This window comes from Myotis yumanensis, unplaced genomic scaffold, assembly GCF_028538775.1.
Source record: "Myotis yumanensis isolate MYYU_CA2020_CCGP unplaced genomic scaffold, mMyoYum1.0.hap1 SCAF_3, whole genome shotgun sequence".
Lineage (NCBI taxonomy): Eukaryota > Metazoa > Chordata > Mammalia > Chiroptera > Vespertilionidae > Myotis > Myotis yumanensis.
This window is the reverse complement of record NW_027223754.1, coordinates 83,785,525-83,806,772: the sequence shown is the minus strand read 5'-3', so window position 1 is coordinate 83,806,772 and position 21,248 is coordinate 83,785,525. Positions and strand designations below refer to the sequence as shown.

Genomic DNA, 21,248 nt, shown 5'->3' with positions numbered 1-21,248 from the left:
CCAGTATCATTGCCCAATCGTTTGTACATTTATCTTGGTTAAGCCCACCCCATGAGCCCTGCTTATTTGGTACCAATTTACATGGGAGATTTTTACAGGTGTTGTAATTAGACCTAATACTGCCTTTCGCTCTGTGGGTGTCAGAGCAAGTGTATGGAGTCTCTCTGCAAGGCCTTTGCCCAATCTAAGAATTGCGAGCTGGTATTGATATGTGGCTTAGGAACAGGGGTCCTCAAACTTTTTAAACAGGAGGCCAGTTCACTGTCCCTCAGACCGTTGGAGGGCCGGACTATAGTTTTAAAAAAAACTATGAACAAATTCCTATGCACACTGCACATATCTTATTTTGAAGTAAAAAAACAAAATGGGAACAAATACAATATTTGTATTTGCATGTGGCCCGGCGGGCTGTAGTTTGAGGACCCCTGCTTTAGAAGGATGTATTTTAGATTCAACTCATTGCAATTTCCTCACACTCTCAATCTGCATATTTTAGCAAGTCACTCTGGGCACTACCTCCCTGTTCCTGAGGCAAAACCAATGGGGCAAGGTGAAAAAAAGGATAGGAAAAAAACAAACAAAACAAAGCACATCTGAACATTACTGCAGATTGATTTCTGCAATCGGCCATGAAATTCTCTTGCAAACCCCAGAAGCTTTGGGGTTAATCCAATAAGGCAGAAACTTTCCTGAGCAAGATAGTGATATGGAGAACTTTAAACCCCTTATTCCCATAAAACCTTACAAAGAGGGGGAAAAAATCTGACAGCTTTCCAAAATGGAGATGGAAGGTGAAACATAGATAAAGATATTTTACAACACACAGACAGCTATGTTTTACTTTTCACGTATTCCTGAGCTGTGGCCTCAGAGCGATCCATTAGACAACTGGGGACTCGGTTGAGTGCCTGGCACTGGGCTTCACATGCCTTGGGCAAGATAACCTCCCTCTGAGACTCCTTTCCCTCATCTGCAAAATTGAGATAGTGACAATACTACCTCATAGGGTTGTTATGGGGAATAAATCAAGATAATGGATTTTAAGTGCTTAGCAAGGCATCTGCAACATAGGAACCATTCAGTACGTAAATGGTTATTTTATTAATGTTTTAACACAAACGTTCTGATGATGATAAAGACAAACTGATTTGTTTCTAATCCCAGCACTACCAATAAAGCTATTACTTTATCCCACCTGATTAGATGAGAGGGTTAGAGTAGATGAAAAGTGCTTTAACACCAACAGAGCACAATGTTTAGACCCAATCAGAAACCCCATAATACATTGCCAAAGATGAACACGTCCAACATAGGCACGTGAAGGTACTTCTTTATATATGCCTTGATGTTATGATTTTGCCAGCTTGGACCCTGGTCCTGCTTCTCAGCAGGGCACTGCCTTGCTCCTTGGTCTGCCCTTTTGAGACAGGAGGAACCCCCAGCAAAGGCCTTTCCTCCAGCCCCCCTGCCCGGGTGCATGGGCATCTCTGCTGCCCTGTGGAGGCTGCAGCATCAGCCCCAGGAAGATCTGAAAGGCTGATTAATGTGAGGAACAGGAAGGAGGGAGGGCTGCTCCTCCTGCGTGTGAGCTTCTGCAAGCCTGAGCCCAGATGGAAGGCTTGTCTAATTTTAGGACCGGGTTCACATCTGAAGGCCAAGCTAATTTTAGAGACAGCCTCGTCAGATCTCTTTTAAGGCCTTAATGATGATGTTTTGGTGAAAGAGTGGGTGCTTTTTGGAACCAGAAATGTCTGAAAAGCAATGGTCTGGACATGAGCAAGGGAAAGTTGCTTAGGCAGTTGGGACACTAGCCAGTCTCAAGCTGCCCTGCCTGCTCAGCTGTTATATATATATATATATATATATATATATATATATATATATATATATATATTATGTGGCCTGCAGATTTGTTAAATTTCCATGGCCCACAACCAAGATACACTGTGCTTTAGAATTAATCCTGCTCATCTGTGATCAGATGTTTGAGTTTTTGGTAGGTATTGTTGTTAATGTCTTTCCATTTTTAGATAACACAGTTGAAACCGAGGCACAAGAAGGGCATAATGGAATCAGATGTGAGATCTGTTTCATATTTGTAACTTTTCAAATGTGTGAAGGGCCCTACTGGGGAGAAGTCAGCCTTTTCAGGGATTTTCAGCTGAGTTTCAACCCAAAATACTGCGATAATCCATTGAAATCTGCCACAAGATCTTGAATATCTGCCCAGTGTGGCCTAGCATTTCACAGTGGTGTCTTATTTGCAAAGCCCCTACACAGCAAAAGTGCTGCTTTTGTTCTCTCCTCTGGCAGGCCCTGACAGCCCTCATCCTGCTGGGACCTGAATTGATGTTTTTTAATTCTGAGTACCCCAAACTGAAGAGCAACCTCAAAGCCAAGTCTTCTTCATTTGAAGTTTGGCTGTCTGGTTTCAGTGCTGTTTCTGTTGATTTCTCAGATCAAATTTCTGCTCACAATCTTTGTAAGTTGGGCAGCTCACAGTAAATGCCCCAAAGATTTGCAGGCCCATTATTTGGTCTGACTCCGGGCTCTCGTGTTGGCTCGTGTGGCCTTCAAAGATTGTCCGGACAATTCGTGCGGTGCTGCATGCCAGATGAGCTGCTGCAGGGCTGTCAGGAAGACAGCGGCAAGGCCCCTTGATTGAAGGTAAAATATTCTCCTGTGTGCCCCAGAGGATAAGTGGAAATAAAACAGCATTGCAAAATTGCCTTGGTAATTGTGGCTTTTGCAGCTGCTGAGAGAGAACTGAGCAGCAACATTTTTTGAGGAGAATAAAGTGATAGCCTGTGAGTGAGGTGTTGTGGAATTTACTTTGTAGATCTCTTTAAATATCATGGACACTCTTTACTCCTACTCCATCTCTTTCTAAAAAGAATTTAAGAGAGTTTATGCGATAGAGTTACAGTAAGTTGAAAATATAAAATCAGGGCCATAAAAAAGGTAGGAGGGAGGGAAAAAAGCTATGTGTCAGATTTAGTTTTGAGCTTCCCGGAAGCCAGAGGGAAGAAGGAGTTAGTTAGCCCAGGTTCTTGAGATCACCCTCTTGGTCTCATTGGCTTGCAAATGAGTAGGAGACCAAGACACCTCAGAGCAGCGTGGTGTCCCCTAATCTATAAGGAGCCTGACTTGGCAGTGCTTCCGGGTCGCAGGGGAGGAGAGCTGCCTCCCACTTCCAAGGGAAGGGTGTCCTCCGTAAGGACAAGGAAATGACAGCACTCAGTGCACCTGGATCAGGGGCCTGGACCAAACCGTGGTGCTGCGTCTTTGCTATGTGACCAGGCTTTCCATTGGTTTCAGGTTACCGGATGCGATTAGGGTCTAGCACGGACAAAAAAGATTCTGGCCGCCTTCACGTGGACTTTGCCCAGGCCCGGGATGACTTCTATGAGTGGGAATGCAAGCAGAGGATGCGCGCCCGCGAGGAGCGGCACCGGCGCAAGCTGGAGGAGGACCGGCTGCGGCCGCCCTCCCCGCCGGCCATCATGCACTACTCGGAGCACGAGGCCGCTCTGCTGGCCGAAAAACTGAAAGGTAGGAGGCCATTGCCCAGTGAAAGAGAAAGGCTGGGGCCCCTCAACACCGAAGCCCTGTGTGTTTTTCTGTTCCTTCAAGAGCTGATTCCCTATGACGGGTGTGGGGGGCGGGGGGGCGGGGAGTGGTCACTGGGAAGAAGGACTCTGCTGAGCTTGGTCCTGCCGTTGGGACAGAGCCCTGCCCTTTTCCAGCACTGTCACCGTGGTCTGGGAATGCGTGTGCACTGCCACTCAGCAATCGCCTGGGAAGTGGGGAAGAAGAGCCATGAGCTCTAGCCCCAAAGCTGGCTACTGCCCTCCGACTTGTGTTGCATGAGCTAGGCGTCTACTCCCTGGGCAGGCGGTCCTGGTGTTCCTCCTGCTCTGGAGAGTTTGCACCTACTCCACACTCCTCACAAAGCCTTCCTTAATCGTATCACTCTGCACTGGGGCAGAAGAGACATGTGGAGTAGGATTCCTGGCTTCAGAGATGGAGTTGAAGGGGCACTGCTAACACCTACCAGATAATGAGGTGTTCAGATGCTTTCTGTGTTCCTCTCCTGTGTTGGAGGCTCTGAGAGATAAACACGTGGAGGCTTATTACCTGCCCTAGTGAACTACAAATGAGTGGGGCGGGGCCAGGTCTTGACATGAGGATTGGGTGTGTATGTGGATTTTTTGCCATTACTAATCAAAGTTGTGTGACATGAGCAACATCTGAGTGTTTTACCGTCTGTCCTCAGGTTGTTGGGCGTGTCAGGTTTTAATGAGAGTTACATAGGTCACCGTCGCCGGCCACACAGAGGTGTCTACAAGGAAACGATTAACGGTAATACAAAGTCAGTGACATGATTGTTCAAGGGATGAGCAACGTGCTTTGAGAGCTGAGGAATGAGTGCAAACACTGTTGATGAAAGTGTGACGGAAGTCTTCAGACAGGAGGCTGAATTTGAACTTTGCAGGATACACAAGATATTTTTTTCCTCAAAAAAAGAATGGGCATAAACACATTATTAGTCAGAGGCTGGAGCCCTGGGAATAAAGATAGAAGGAAGCAGAGAGAATTTGACACCCAAGGAGAAAGGCGTGCGGCCTGCTCTGGCAAAGGTGAGGCCTGCGTGAAAGCCGTGGAGGCCCGTGAAGCTGGAAAAGCAGCTGGGCCGTACAGTGCGGCCTGAAGGCTGCTGCTGGGTTTGGGGTTTGTTCCACCCGCAGTGGAAAAGCCACTGAAGGTTTCTTATGAAGGGAGAGATCCAATTGGTCCTTAGAGTATTTGAGAGCATAGCCAGTGCATTAAATGTCAATGTGTAAGGTGGATTGGATGTTTTCATTACAGGAAGTATATGAACAACTGCCCAAATCCTATTTTAGAAAGATAGGAAGAACAGTTTTTCTATGCTTGGAAAAAAAAAAGATTTTTTTAAACAAAAAAACTTCTGCTTCTAGCCCCCATCCCCTGTTCTGGGCTTGGGAACCCTAGTAATCTGCAGCTGCACTGAAGTGCCCCATTGTGACACAGAGGCCATGACTGTCCCTCTGACAAAAAGCCTATAAAACGTAAATAGATCTTCTCACTTTTCCATTCAGACTCGAAGCCATATCAAGTGGCCAGAAAGAGAAAGAGCAACATCCTCAGCCAGGAATGTTGATTTGGGAACAAATACTTGTTTCTTTCAGATTCAGTGCATTCTGTATTTATCAGCTTCTGCCGTGTCCACTCTTAGGAGTGACATAAACTATTACTTTGATTCTGTGACCTCATGAAGGAATTTCAGGAAGTTTGGTATCTACATTATGTTATTTTTTAAGGAGTCAACACAGAGTGTGTCTACGCATAGCAGAGGAATACTGCATTGCCCTTCCTGTTAGGATAGCAGGATAGCAGATTGGGATGTCAGTTTGGTAAAGTAATTGGCAAGCCTTGCCATTTAAAAAAAAGTGTGTATATATATATATATATGTATGTATATGTGTATATATATACATATATATATGTATGTATAATTTGCAAAATTTAGAAGCTGCACCTTTAAAACGTACCGTGTGATCCCTTGAGAGAGAACAGATTGGAAATTTTAATAGATGGCAGTTACAGTAGAATGAACTAGCTGGGGATACATCTTAGGCAACAGTCAGGTAATATCAAGCTTGATGATTTCAACCCAAGCACAGAGCTTGGAATATAAACAGCATTTAATTGCTTAGGAAATTGGCTGCCTCAGAGATGAAATCCACTCATGCTCCTTATAATGCTGCAAAGCCAGACAGGAGGAGCCGAGGAAACTGTTTCTCTGAAGATGATTTCATTGATATGGGGATATCAAATGCAGTCAAGTCCAAGGTAAAGAAGCCTAGGTCAGAAAGAAGTGGGAAAGCAATCTGAAAATACCTACTTGGATTTTTCTTTTTGCCCTAGAGAAATGTTGCTATCTTGTGTTTAGTACAAACATTTTCCCCATTTTTACATCGTACTTATTCATTCTTACAATTTTCTTTTTGAAAATCAGTTTTATCTAACAAAATCTGTATAGGCCAAGTCTTCATTATAACCAACAAGGCATTTTCCATCCTGCTCAGTGCGAAAACTATGCACATAATATATGCTCAGTAAACTATTTGCTTTCTTTGTTTCTTAGCTATTTGGATCTATAAGCATGTTGCATTTCTGGCCAACAGTGCTACCAGGGATGACCCATGGCCGAAAGTTAGGGAAGTGATGTGCACTTGGCCATTATTCCAATCACTCCACAAGTATTTGTCAAGCTCTTTACCATATGCCTGGCTCTGTGCTTAGCGCGTGGGAAAAGAAAACAGGAATACAAGCCTCTACCTCACTTAGTTCGAGATTTTTGAGTGATAGAGGCAATTTACAAAGCACTCTGTACTTCCACTAGTGCAAGTGGCAAGTGCAGGGTGCTATCCCAGGAGAGACAGACACCCCACCTGGCCAGTACAGGGTGAGACGGGGGAATCTTCTGGGATGAGTAAACCTACATTCAGTGGCCACAGGGCCTTCTGAAGCCAGAAGAAACAATGAGGTGTAACTGTGTAGTACCTAAGGCATGGAGCTCCAGTGTCTGTTACGTTAGTACAAATTCTAAAAAAGAAAATTAGCAGGCATCCTGCTGATTAAATAGACATTGTTCTGAGACAATTCAGCTTAATGAAGACTGACTGGGAAGTGCTCACAGACCAAAGTTTATAGCAGGGCTTTGAGAAAGTGAGAAGGAGCTCAATAACACCATAATTACACTTTATTGGAAACAGTAGCACCAGGCAGACAAGATAATGAATTTCAGTGTCTAACACAGACCATCCACCCCTGGAGGAACCCTGTGTTTGGACTGTGGAAGGGAGACATTGATCAGACAGTGAGGAGAGATTATATCCTAATTCACTGAGGATCTCTCCTAGCAAGAGCATTTAAAATATTTTGTGTATTTTCCCTGCTTTGGAAAGCTTCACATAATCTTTATGTAATGAAATGGAGAGTTTTTTCTGTGCATCCGGTGAAGTTTTGACACAAAACTTGGCAAGCAGTGCCCTTGGGATTTCCCGATGTGTTGTCAGAAATTTGGACCTCTTGGGGTCAACACCCATAATTTCCAGGGACTGGACTCTGGGTTGCATACGGAGCGGCCCAGCATCTGCCCGCCAGGGGGAGAAAGGGTGGATGTGGTGCTAGCATTGTGCTGAGGTGGCTGCCACTATTTATGATTCTAAGAATGTAAAAATCGATAACACTGTTAGCCAAGTGGAAGTTCCATTAGTAAAAACCAGACTTCCTTCTGAGGGCACAGGAGCCTGTTTGCGAATCACTTCTTCAAACATTACTCATCTTCATAAAAGGAAGATATGCCATTTCATTTAGAAACATTTTGCATGACTCCAAAGCAGGAATAATCAGTGTATTTTCATACTGCCCCCCTTATTTTTCAAATTTTTACAGGTACTAATTAATTAGGGAAAGTGTGTGTGTGTGTGTGTGTGTGTGTGTGTATTGGGGATAGCGAGGAATACTATGTATAGCCTTTTATGCTATTCATGATTTGGAGGATAGTTAAGGTACCACCCCTTTTGATGGTTAATTGAGCAGCCAGAAAATGGAGACTTGTGTAGGGATGGCCAGTGTGTGGGGAAACAGTGAAATTTTACAAACACGGTAGTAGCAGTTGTAGCCATCTTGGAATTCCCATTCTCCTTGCATCAATGTGTGACTATACACTGTGACCTACTGCTTCCTGCGATCACAGAAGCCAGAAATCAATGACAGCTGTATAGACACACCATTGTGTGTGTACCCATGTGTACACGTGTCTGTGTGTCCCATGTCTTTGAAAACAAATGTGCTATAGAATGTCCCCCCCCCCTTTTTTTTTCTCATTTTCAATACATTGAATTCAAACCTGGAATCCCCCCTCCTGTTGCTCCTCTATAGACCCAGCCATAAATAAGGGTACTACAGCCACCAGTGTTTTCATATTCATTGTTCATGCCCTGACTTTTACCCCATGTGCTCTTCTGAAATTTAGGGCCAGATCAGCCTCTGCACACAAAGGAGTAGAAAATAGCTGCTTTCCCCCTTTGTTAACTGGACATTAGTTTGATTAAAAGTTCACCGAGTACCCACCTGCTGAATCCTGGGCTCTGTGCTGCAGCCTGGGCCCTGCCCCTGTGGAGTTTGCCGTTCTATGGGTGCTAAAGTACAGGATGACAGTGAAATCCTGACTGCCTTTCAAATGTTAAATGACCACGTGCCAGTGATTCTATTTAACTCTATAATTAATAAGGGAATCGGTAAGAAGTTAAAACTGGTTCAAAAAAGAATTTGCTTTCTGAATATTTATATTTCCTACTGGACAAGAAATCATTTGCATTATTATAGAGAAGAATTATTTGCATTGTTATCAGTTTTCCACAATTTATGTCCTATTCCCTACCACATTTTAACATAGCCTCATCAAAAACAGTTAAGGTTCACACCCATGTAGAATCAGATCACCCAGGGGCACTGGAGAGGGGCATCTGGTCTGTGCCCAGCATTCCATTGAAAGGATCCTCAGTCACCTCTAGGCCCATTTCCAAGTCTTTAACTTTTTTTGCACATGTTTTCTTCCAGGATAGAGATGACAGAATAGCAGCTATTCTTTAAATGGGGTAGGGAGTTTGGGGACAAGAATTCTCAAAGTTCCTAAGAATCACATCAGATCTTTTTAATATTCTCTAATATCCCAGCTGCAACTTTCCATTTCAGCTTTTCAGGATCTCTGAATTTAGATGGGCTCCCAACCAGTTCCCTGGCTTCATTGAACAATTTCTTCCAGTGCTTCTCAAACTTTAATGTGCATATGAATTACCTGGAAGAAAGAAAATGCAGGTTCTGAATCAGAAGGCCCAAGAGGGAGTCTGCATTTGCAAACAAGCTCCCAAAGGAGGCTCATGCTTGTGGTTTTTGAATAGCAAAGATTTATTCACTTGTGATTTTTTAACACCTACCTTGTGCAACGTGCTCAATAAACATGGAAGAGAGGGGAAGGGAGGGAGGTTGACAATTGGAAGTGACCAGGAATGAAATGAGATGGGTATGGATTCAGGAAGTGACATTGAAGTATGATAGATAATCATCATATTATTTTGTCCTCACACAACTAAAAATGGTTATTGCCTTCTCAGAATTAAAAATGCTTTCAAAAAGATTTTTGAGCCATTTGATAAGCTGGTTAATGCCTGGCTGTAGAGGCTGTGCTTCTGTGTGATTATCTGACATCGCCCTTAACTTTTATTGCCAATGGTAATGACCTCAGGGGCCTGAAGGATAAAAGAATCAGCCAGCTTTAAGTGCCATTTATCTCTGATAAGCAGTGTGACAATACTCTTTATCATGAAATTAAAATGTTTATTGACAACTGATGTTTCCCAACTTTGAATTTGGAGCTCTCTAGTGTTTATCACAGCAAATCTATTAGAAATGGAGTATAATGAAATAAACAGGGTGGAGCAACAGTAGGTTTATAGTTGTGAGTATATGAAACAGAGTTTATTCTTGCATTATTAATTATTATACAAACAGCTGTAAACCTACTGTTGCCCCTCCCTGTAGATAGATTTCCAAGGGAAAAACTCAGAGTAACCAGCAGACGGCATATTTTTCCTGGAAGTTTTATTTTGATATTAGCCTCTTACAACTGGAGACAGATCCATAAACCAACAATTATTGTACAAAATGACTGATACTTTAATAGCAGGATATGTAGAGAACTGTGGAAATATAGCAAAGGGGCACCTAATTCATCCTAGGGTTACAGAAAAGCTTCTTTTATGAAAGGCACTTAGGCTGAATCTGGAGCAAAGACTAATAGGCAGGTGGACCAGAGTGGGAGGGCCTAGGACCAATGCAGAGCATGTGCAAAAGCAGGGAGACATGCCAGGCGTCGAACAAAGAGGAGTGTGACAAAGAGATGGTGGGATGGACTGAAGGGTAAAATGCAAATTAAGGAATAAAACTTATGAGGTAAAGCCAGGTGTGACATTGTAAGGACCCTGGTTACAAAACGTTGGTCAGTTTTTAAGGAGAAAATTCTCCATAGTCACTTCATAATACTGTACCAATATTCCGAATTCTTACTGTGGAAAAAGCACATCTGCACCCATGTTCAGAGGTGTGCCTAAACATGCTCATAGGAAGTACTTGGAATTCTTATAAGTGTGTCTGCTGTGATTTTTATGAACACTGTTAATTTCTTTTCACAGGAATAGTTTTAATAATCCTGCAATCTAAATCCTGTTTAGTTTATATTGTTTTCTGCTTCTCAGTGACCTTTGCAGTGAGCGCAAAATTGAATTTAGATATTGAAAATAGATAGATATTGAAAACAGTTAAAAATTGAAAATGACCACTCCCCATACTCCTCGGTAGCCATTCAGAGAGTTACTGGCCTAGTTTTGATTAATACAAAATCACTTCTTACATGGCAACAGATATTGACTAGAGTTACCAATAGTGCTCTACCTAATGTTTTTTACATTGTCTTGGAATGTCAGTATATCAATCATACATCGGCCTGCCAGTTTCAGAAAGTTCAGAAATGAGGATGAAAATTGAGAGTTTTCAAACCTATGTATTTCTTTTAAGCTAATGGAGTTCCATCTAGTATTATTTGTTAAAATGTTAGAAAGGCTCTTTCCTACTTACTTTTTAAATTGCATATTTGCACTTGCACAATCCTAAGAATGTTTTCTCTCTTTCTAAAAACTGTCAGCTAACAATAATCTGCTCGTGAGCTTATGCTCTAAGACTAGGAGTGATGAACAATAAAATTTGGTTTTTAGACAATTCAAGCAAACATATATTTTCTTCCTAACAGTAAATTAGGATATTTATGAGCTGAGTGACCACAAGCAAGAGAGAAAAACTACCAGTTTGCGAGGGAAGGAAAGATAGAACAGTGTTGCTCCTTCTAACAACAGGTTGAGGGTTTTTGTTTTTTTTCTTTCGTGTTCTATAGAAATGAAAGCCACAGGCAAGGGGGAAAATGGTACAAGAAGCCCGTGCCCTCTTTTTGTTGTTGTTCTTATTTTTTGAGACCGAAAAAAAAAAGATTTCTTATGAGCATTAGTTTTATTTCTGCTGTCTTTTTGGTGGTCCATTCTCCTAACATATATTGGCAGGGAGAGAGGTAGAGAGTGTGAGGGAGGCAGAATTTATTCTGGCTGTAACAGTTGCAGCGGGTCTCTCACAAACATAAGGCTAAATTATGGGCCTCTCCATGGCCTGAATGTAATGTTAAGTTGTATGATGGATTTCATCTTGTACAAGCCGCTCAGGTCCACAAAATGAGATAAGAAATCACTGCAGCTGAAGTTCACGGAGGGTTGAACTTAGACAGAAATTCCAGAGTTAACAAAATTGTGTGAGCCAGCTATGATGCCGAACAAGTGTGTTCTGTGCCTGCGGGTTGAGATTTTCAAGAAAATGTGAGTCTTTCACTTGCAGGGTGCCCTGTGGGCGTTCCCCGAGCCAGTTATCTCCTCTGGCAAAAGTGCCAGGGCAGCGGGGGCAGGTGTGCACAGACACAAAGCTTTGGTCCCCAGCTCAGGCTGCCACTGCACAGCGCAGGAGGCCTGAGTGGCTGGTCAGTAGTGCCTGGGTAATAGCTGCTTCTGTCCTGGAAAAGGCAGGACACACGCCACAAGCACTGCCTAGGCTGATCCACCCTCATGCAGTTGCATACCTCCTGGCCCAGCCACAGCCACAGCAATGAAGCTGTACCTTGTCTGGGAGGGGCCTCTGTGAAAATACGATACAGTATTTCTACAGGACTCTGCAAAATTCACAAAGCACTCCACAAATGCAGGTTTTGTATGATGGGTAAAATTATAACAATGGTTAGCTCCAAAACATCTGTGAATAAGATAAGGTAATAAAATAAAATCTATCTATATAATAGAGGAATATGCAAATTAGCCGGGATGCCATGACATCATGACCAAACAGCAGGGACCTGAGGCTGCATGGCACCTGGCCAGGGCAAGGGACCTCAGGCCTCGCCCCCGGCCCCAGCGCTGGGCCAGAGGACCTCAGGCTGTGCCCCCTGCCCAGTGGGGCTTGATGGGGGACCTCAGGCCATGGCCCTCGCCCTGGTGCCAGGCTGGGGGACCCCTGTACCCCCTGCCCGGCACTGGGCTGGAGGACTTGAGGCTGTGCCTCCCACCCAGAGGAACTTGACAGGGGTGGGGCCGACCGGTCTGGGTATCACCCAATGGGCGTGGGGCCAGCCGGGTCTGGGTCTCCTGTGTTTTCAAAGTGTGTGCGAGTGGTGGTTGGGTCTTGACTCTAGGTCCCACGGTGTGCCCCAGACTCTGACAGGAGGGAGATTTTCATATACACTTTACTAATTTTCTTTCATCTCTAAAACTTCTATTATAGAGAAAGGGCAAATAGCAATATTAAAATATTTCCTCTAATTAATGTGCATGAATTTCATGCACCAGGCCACTAGTAGTAAAATAAAATTCCCTTACCAAATATGAATACCCTCTATCCATTCATCTGGAGTGTATATATGTTTACTAAATGCCAGGTGCACAAATTTGTGCATGGGTGGGGTGTTCAGGGTGGCCTGTGGGCCCTGTGTCTGGCTCCCATCCCGAGGGGGGCGGCAGGCAGGACTTGATCGGCCCTCCAGGCAGGCGGTGGGATGCCCTTGCCGGCCCAGGATCTGGATCCGTCCTGCTGACATTTGTGCTGGTTGTCGGGAGCCACCTGGCAGGTGCTTTTATACCATTTCTTTCTTATGGAGCATCTAAGGAGGGGAAGGGGCCAAGGTGCCTGAGGCCGACTTCCAGGAGGCCAGCGGTGCTGTTAGGATCGTGCCAATGGCACCGATCCATCAGTAACTGGCCTGTTCTCTGGAGATTGGACCTACAGGTCTACTGAGGGAGTGAGTGGCTGCCGCCAGGCTGGTGGACCTCCGGAACGGGTTGGTCAGCTGAGCGGTGCTCCCGCTGTGGGAGCACACTGACCACCAGGATGCAGCTCCTGCTTTGAGCGTCTGCCCCCTGGTGGTCAGTGCACATCATAGCGATCAGTCAACTGGTCAACTAGGCTTTTATAAATATAGATGTTTGTATGTGTATATATGTGTATATGTATGTGTGTATATATGTGTATATATATGTATAAACACTATAACTAATATGTAAACTCTGTACAGTAATATACATTACATGCATCTATGCACATACACACACAAGCACACACACAATACATAAGGATGTCTCTGATGTTCCTCCAGGGAAGGGCACATAGTAGGCACTCAGTATTTGTCAAATGAGTAAGAATCTGACTCTTCTAATTTTGCTCCTTATTTTTAGAATTCAGACTCTACCCAGTTTATTTGAAAAATGTAGAATATTTTTCTTAAATCACATTTTCCAGGGGTAGAAAAATACCAACAAAAGACTCCACCCTTTAAGTTTACCTGGAAAATGCGAATGAGCTTTCAGAGGTAGGATTGATTAATGTTGTAATAACTGACATATAACTTCCAGTTCCAGTTAACTTAATCACCTTCAAACATGCTTTTTCTCCACCTCCAAGCCATACAACACAGGTCTGTTCCAGTAACCAATTCCAAACAAGCAAATCCATTTGTTTTCTTTGAAATAAACTTTATTACATATTTACCCACTCCTATCCCCCTTCTCGACCACATACATGCCTTAAACCAGGTTCAAATAGGTTTTCAGTAGCCTCCCAAGCAAACACTGACTACCTCAGGTCCTCTTTGGTTGAAAACAAGGAAATACTCTATTTTTCAGCCTACTCAATAATGTTATACTATACCTAAAATAAAATTAGTTTTGAACTGTAGTAGAACAAGAATTGACTTGTTCCTACTACCACCTCAGGAACAATATATTATATTATAACCAGTTTAAAGTGCTTTAATCTGTCTTCCTCAGTTTGACACTAACTCAGCTGATTCTCTAAGTCAAAAAACTGGTATCACAGTATAATAATTTCTGATCAAAGAATAAAGAAATAGAGTCCATATAGATTACTATCAGTTTTTGAGCCAGACTTCAGAAAGAGAAATCAGGGTTTGGAGAAAGAATGAAATTGTATGTAATTACAAGGAATGCCCAGAACAGGTCTAACACTGAGCTCAGCAAGTTGGTAGATAGGAGGGTGAAAATGTCCCTTTGTTTCTTGTATGTCTGTGATGCCAGGGAGTTAGATGGGAACAGAAAGCTAAGTGATGATAGAATGATTAGTTTCAGGAAAACTAATGTGTCAAATTCTGAAAATGAATCCATTATGATGGGTCATGCTCTGTCTTTTGAGGGGAACCAATGTGAACTGTATTTTCTTGCCTTGGCATGATTTGTACTTGGTGGTTTTCTGTTTCCAGATGATAGCAAGTTTTCAGAGGCTATCACAGTGTTACTTTCCTGGATTGAACGAGGGGAAGTGAATCGGCGTTCTGCAAACCAGTTCTATTCCATGGTGCAGTCGGCCAACAGCCACGTCCGCCGGCTAATGAATGAAAAGGCCACCCATGAGCAAGAGATGGAGGAAGCCAAGGAGAATTTTAAAAATGCCTTAACCGGAATTCTCACTCAATGTAAGTAAGATTTTGGGGGCCATGTGTCGTGTTGTGATTTTGCCTTTTCTTTTGTATTCATTTTATTTTTTCATTTGGGGGTAAGTAGTTCAATAATTTCCCATCTTACTCCATATCGAATGGCAAGCCTCATAACCTATTTCATGTTTTGTGGCAACTTGGAGGAACACGGACCTGCCCTGAGAGCTTACTTCTCAAGGTGAGCAACGTTTCTGTAGCCTTTCCTCAGAACACCCAGCCCGGCCATGAGGTAGACCTACCACAGTCCACACCACACCTGTGGGCTGTCCACCCCCCACATGTCCTCCTAGTGCTGACAGTAGGAAGAGACCCTGAACACATTGCCCTTGGGCTCTGTTTAGGAAAAAGGTACCATCAGAAAACACCTCCTCAGGACCCTTTATTTGAGGTGAGCTTTTGACTGTCAACTCGGGCAACTCAGGAGCAGAGATTTTTCTGCAGTATTATTTTTTTGTCCTTTCTTCATTTGGAAAGCAAATTGCCTTAACTACTTAATGCTGGTGATTTTTCATGTCTGTGTCCTAAATTGATGAAGGGGTGTAAATGGGGCTTTCTCATAGAACAATAGTCAGGGTAATTGCCCAAGGCTCTATTAAAAAAAAGGGCGTATATTTTTATGGGCACTCTATCTGTGTCTGTAGTTAACGTCACAGCGGCATAATGCATCACAGCTGCCGATGTTCCCTTGCTGGGTAAAAGCCACTGAATGGCACGGTAACAATGCCGTGCTCCATCCACACCAGGTGCAGGATCTCACACTGGAGGGTGACTGTGATTTACATATTCATTCTGGGAATGTGTTATTGTCAGTGATATAATGTGCCAAAATGACTAGCACCTCTTTCATCAGTGTAAACCCAAGAGATAATATATCTGTTAGAATGGGGAGAGAAAGGGCCAAGAAAAACCAGGATCTTATGTGTAGAAGTGTTTTATATAACTTTGTTGTCAAAAGACCATTTTTGTGGCAGTGTAAAATATTATCTAAGAAACTCCCAAACATAAACTCTGATAAGTGGCCAAATAACAAATGTGAGACCAACCTGGGACACCTGTCTTTTTACATATTCTGTCTTCTACAGGCCACTATCAGACAAGCTTCCCCACATTCCCCAGTCATGAGGAATGGCCCTTTACCCAGCTGTGAATGCCCAGCAATCCTGAAGTTAAGGTCACTAGAGGTAGGATAAAGAACACTAGTTTGATACCACCTTTCAAAGGAGGGAAGCAAAGAATGGATTAGTGGGTAGAAGAAGGGAAGGGTGAATTAGTAATGGAGAAAAGGGAGACAGGGAAAAGCCACACAATTCTAATAATATGATTCCTATAAGATTAAGGCAAGAAGCCAAATGCCTGAACAATAGATGATCACTGGCATCCATTCCAAATAAATTCTTATTCCTATGCAGTTTACAGTCCTGCCTGGGGGGCAAGACTGAACGCTTAACTCTAACAATGAAGACCAAGGCAGCCACGTATTAGAAAAAGGGATGAATTTAGTTTTCTTTGGCAATATCTTCTGAAAGAAGCAACCATTAAAACAAGGTTTCAGTCGTGGCTGGGAGAATACGATGTGCCTGCCTAACATGATACACATATAAGCTGGCCTAGGCTTGAAACCACTGAGCACCAGACAAAGAAGTCTAGTGTGTGAAGATCCAGACCTCAGCGTTTTATTACTGAGAAAAGTCAAATTGGAAAACAAGGTTGAGATCTGCAGCAATAATGGAGAATGGGCTTCCTGACAGGGCTGAACATCTGGCCACAGGCCTCTTGCCCCGGAGTCTGCACCTGTAGGTACAGGTGGAGGACCAAAGGGGAATGAGTGTCCCTCTAGCTCGGCTGCTGCACCCCCTGGCTGAGGTGAACATGAAGGGCTGGAGCAGGGCCAGGAGTCCTGTAGGGAAATCCCACCCCATGGAAACCACAGGAGTGGAGACTACTCTCATAAATACCTCTAAGGTGCCTGAACTGGAAAATATCAAATATTGACTTCTTGATTTTAGTCTTCAAACCTGTTCTTCTGGGTTTTCCATCCCATTTTATAAATTCTCAAGCCAAAATCCTATAACTTTTACACCCATCATCTCCCACCACAAGCCCCACATCTGGACCATCAGGAAGTCCCGATGCTTCCCCCTTCAAATAGGTCCACTTTTCTCCATTTTAACTGCCGCCACTGCAGTGCAGGCTGCCCTGCACAATAATAGCCTGGTGTGTCAGTGAGACACTGTGTCAACCTGTGAGGAACAGAAAACCAGACCTAACTTTATCTTACATAAATGGAGTTTTTTCTTGTCACACAGAGTAAAATCCAGATTTTGGTGTTTGTTGGTACCAGTTCAGTGGTTCAAGGCCGTCAAGCCTGAGTTTCTATGATATGATTAGCTTTTCCTAGATGGTTGTCTAAGATGACTGCTACTGCTCCTGCCATCACACACACACACATACACACACACACACACACACACATGAATCTCAAAACTTTAGATCAAGAAAGCAAAACTTGCCCAAAGATCCTCAGCAGACTCATTTCTAACTGCAGAATTATTACATGTGGCCTTGACCACCTTCAAAGAAAATGGGAAATATCCTACTTTGGCTGGACCCTTTGCACTCCAGAATAAAATTGCGTTCTCACAGTAAGGAGGAAGGGGACAAGGGCTAATGGTAGCACATGTTGCAATTTCTGCCATACCTGTAGGGGTGGGCAAAAGTAGGTTTACAATTGTGAGTACATGAAACACAGACTTATTCTTGTATTATATTTTTTCCACAGTAACAACTGTAAACCGACTTTTGCCCACCCCTGTAGTTCCTCCCTTTCCACTTTTATCCCACTTAAGGCTAGTTTTTACACATTATTCTATAAAATAAAAGCCTAGCCCTAACCGGTTTGGCTCAGTGGATAGAGTGTCAGCCTGCGGACTGAAGGGTCCCAGGTTCGATTCTGGTCAGGGGCATGTACCTTGGTTGCGGGCACATCCCCAGTAGGGGCTGTGCAGGAGGCAGCTGATCGATGTTTCTCTCTCATCGATGTTTCTAACTCTCTATCCCTCTCCCTTCCTCTCTGTAAAAAATCAATAAAATATATATATATTTTTAAAAAAGCCTAATGTGCAAATAAACCGAATGGCAGAACAACCAGTGGAAGGACCAGTGGAATGACCGGTCAAACGACCAGTCACTATGATGTGCACTGACCACCAGGGGGCAGCACTCAATGCAGGAGCTTCCCCCAGCCCACAGGCCCCAGGCCAGCCAAGGCGGGTGCCAGCAGGGGCCCCCTGAATCACCCTGCTGGTCGCCCCACAGATTGGCCCTGATCACCGGCCAGGCCTAGGGACCCTCCCCATGTGTGAATTTCATGCACCGGGCCTCTAATCTGATATAATGCCCATCATATCTTCCTTACTGAAATCCCTGCATAGCTTCCCATTTCATTTTAATAGTCTCTCTCCCTAGCTTAAAAAGCTCTCCATGCCTGCTCTTCCACGTCAGTCTTCCCTGACTCACTCTGCATCACCCTTCCTGCCGAGCCCTTCAGAGCTACCTCCCACCTTGGAGTCTTTGCACATCTGTTCCCTCTGCCTGATGTGCTCTTCCCCCCACTCTTTGCATGCTTGAATCCTTCTCCTCCTTTAGGTCTGATCCACCCTTTTCTAGTAGGTTCACCATCACTGCATCTTATTAGGTCCCTTGGAGCATTTATCAAAATGAGTGATGATTTAGTGATATGTCTGCTTTTGATTATTTTAACAAGCATCACAAAGGAAATCCCATCACATGGGTAATGAGGTTTCAACATGCATGTGTAATCAAGCAAATCATGAAAAGAGCTAGCTAGCAATGTTTTCATTGGAAATTGCTATACTTTACCAGACACTTGCTAGCAGGCTAGGAGATATGAGGAGAGTTAGAGTGGAAGAGTCAACAACAAAAAAATCATTTTTACATATTCCCAACTGTAACTAACTGTCCAACAACCTTCACATTTCCCATATCCTTATTACTATTTGGGAGATCACACTTAGCCCTGTAATTTGATTCTGGGAAATACTTCAGCAGCCAGCAGATATCAACAGAGATTACAGACATTCTAGCTGATCTTGACAGCCTCAGTGCTGGCTGAGGGGTACACATCCCAACCATGGAGTGCCTGAGCAGCCCTCCTGTGAGTCCTTAATAGTGAGCCTGAGCTGGAATGAAGCCTGTGAGATGGAACAGGAAGATTGCGTATCTCACTGAGCAACCTCAGGATGTTTCATTCTCTTCTGTGTGCTGTTATAAAGCTGGTTGCTCCCCAGATGCAAAGGGGAACCAAATCCTAGCATTCATCATAAAAATATTAGCAGTATCCTGGTAAACTCCAGGTAGATGCTCATTTCATTTCATTATCCTTTGAATTTTCAAATATATATTTGATTTCAGAGAGGAAGAAAGAGGGAGAGAGAGATAGAAACATCAATGATGAAAGAGAATCATTGATCAGCTGCTTTCGGGCATGTATCCTTGACTGGAATTGAACCCAGGACCCATCAGTCTGCAGGCTGATGCTCTATCCACTGAGTCAAACCAGCTAGGGCAATCATCCTTTGAATTTTAAATATTTCTCATGTCATATCTGGTGGAGTTATGTTTATTTGTCTCAACCATATTTTTTGCTCCCTCCAGCTTGGTTCAATGTGGTAGAGTGACTTTGGTATCCGTGCCTAGAGTTGCTTTTAAAACAATAATGCTTTGTCCACAGTGATTTACATACTGCATTTCCCCAAAACAGAACCAGTCATACTCCCATTTATCTGCATTGTATTCCTGGCAAACAACATAGGAATCACACTTTGTCTTTCTCATTTAGAATTAGGTTAGGATTTTTAAGCACCAAAATTCAGGAATGGCATCTCAGCTTTCTCCCTGGTGGTGGAAAAGCTCCTGGTTATTCAAAAGTAGCCCCAAGCACTCTCTCCACATAAAGATCCCCAGTGTCAATGCTCTTCTCCATCAGAAAGCCAAAAGTGTCGGGAAATTGTTCTGAAGCGGTTTGGAAGCAGGTACTAGTATATTGATGAACCAGGTTGTGACAGCAAGTGTGGCTGGCCTGGTGTCCTGAAGGGACAGCTCATGTAGCAACTCCCAGGAAACGTCAGGTACATTGCAAAGCTCCAGGCACAGTAAACAGGTGGGTCCCTATTTAGATTTTTGCTTGAAATAGCCAATTAGTTGAACATGAAAAGGGAATTTCACTAAGTGTTAGCCCATTAAGCTGAATTAGATGCCCCATTCTCCTTTCCTTGCTTGTCATATTTGTCCTTGCTTTCCTATCTGAGCAAGTGACATTTGCTCAAAGAGGAAAAAACTAAGAGCCATTAATAACAACATAAATTTAAAAATGTGATTTACTTCATCAAAGCTCAGCAGTTACCTTCTAGCTGTGTTGGTGTTATGTCCCACCAACATTTGTTTAAGTTCTAACCTTTTTTCATATCTCTGGCCTTCACCACAGGATCAGCTATTAAATATAATCAAACAGGCATTGTTTCCACCTGAGCTTTGGATTAACACATCAAGGGGCAGCGACTGAACCCAACCAAGAGATTGGGGGAGGACAGCCTCCATTCACTTCTGTTTGGGATCATTTGTTACTTCTGACCATGGCTGTGCAGTTGTCAAAGGTGTTAGATGAGGACATCATCTGTCCTGGAGTGGGGGTGTCTCTTCCTTTCTGGGCCAGCTGGGTCGCTCTCATTTGCTAGATATATAAGAAAGAGAAAAAAATTCCAGCTCATATGAATCATCTTATTCATATGCTATCATATCCTTATATCATCTTTGTCTCATGTTTATGTCATTTCTTAAACTGTCTATCGGCAGAAACTTCCCCACGTCTCCCAACTGAGAGATTTTTGGGTTTCCATCTTCTTTGCTTTTAAAAAATGTATGTTTCTGACCCCAAACTTCATAATGAGATTATTACATACCCTTTGTTACTCGTGAAATAAAACTGATCTCCAGTGGAAAGAGTCCCCCTGTTTTTGTGGGTCTCCTTTCTTAAGCAGAATTACACCCATGGTAATACAAAGTACAACGTTGCAAATGAGTTTTAAAATTTCACAAAGACTATAGATTATTAAAATATTCTTAAAACAACACCTAATTCAAATATGGCTTTTAATAAAATTGTTTCTCTTTATTCTACAAAAAAATGTATGCTTCCTAGGAACTCCTCGTAGGCCTGCCCACTTTCAGTTTGTCAGTTATGAGCAAAGCTCATCATTTCAAAGCTCAGGGAGAAGTTGTTTATAAAGTTCAGGAAGCATGTACCACGGCATTCAATTATTAATATGCATGTCAAGATGATCAATTGTGCATGCCTTGTTACAACACACACATCTAATGAAAGCTTGAACACTCCGTGATATTCTCACTTTGGTACTTTGCCAACATGCTTCCTGGAGAGAGAGGAAAGAGAAGGAAGCAAAGTGCAAAAAAAGGCAAACGGGAAAGCAGATGGCAGTGGAAAGGGGTTTATTAATATTAATTTAAAAATACATGCCATAAACATAATGAA

At 43.2% G+C, this 21,248-nt stretch overlaps 1 protein-coding gene across 2 annotated transcripts in view; it reads left to right on the top strand.

The window, feature by feature from the left end:
• Nucleotides 1-21,248, top strand: part of ENOX1 (ecto-NOX disulfide-thiol exchanger 1) — a 576,449-nt gene that overhangs the window by 416,252 nt on the left and 138,949 nt on the right. For both annotated transcript variants that reach the window (XM_070409022.1, XM_070409021.1), the window contains 2 exons: nt 3,319-3,552; nt 14,447-14,659. In XM_070409022.1, the coding sequence (XP_070265123.1) occupies nt 3,319-3,552; nt 14,447-14,659 (447 nt within the window). The remainder of the gene's footprint in view (nt 1-3,318; nt 3,553-14,446; nt 14,660-21,248) is intronic.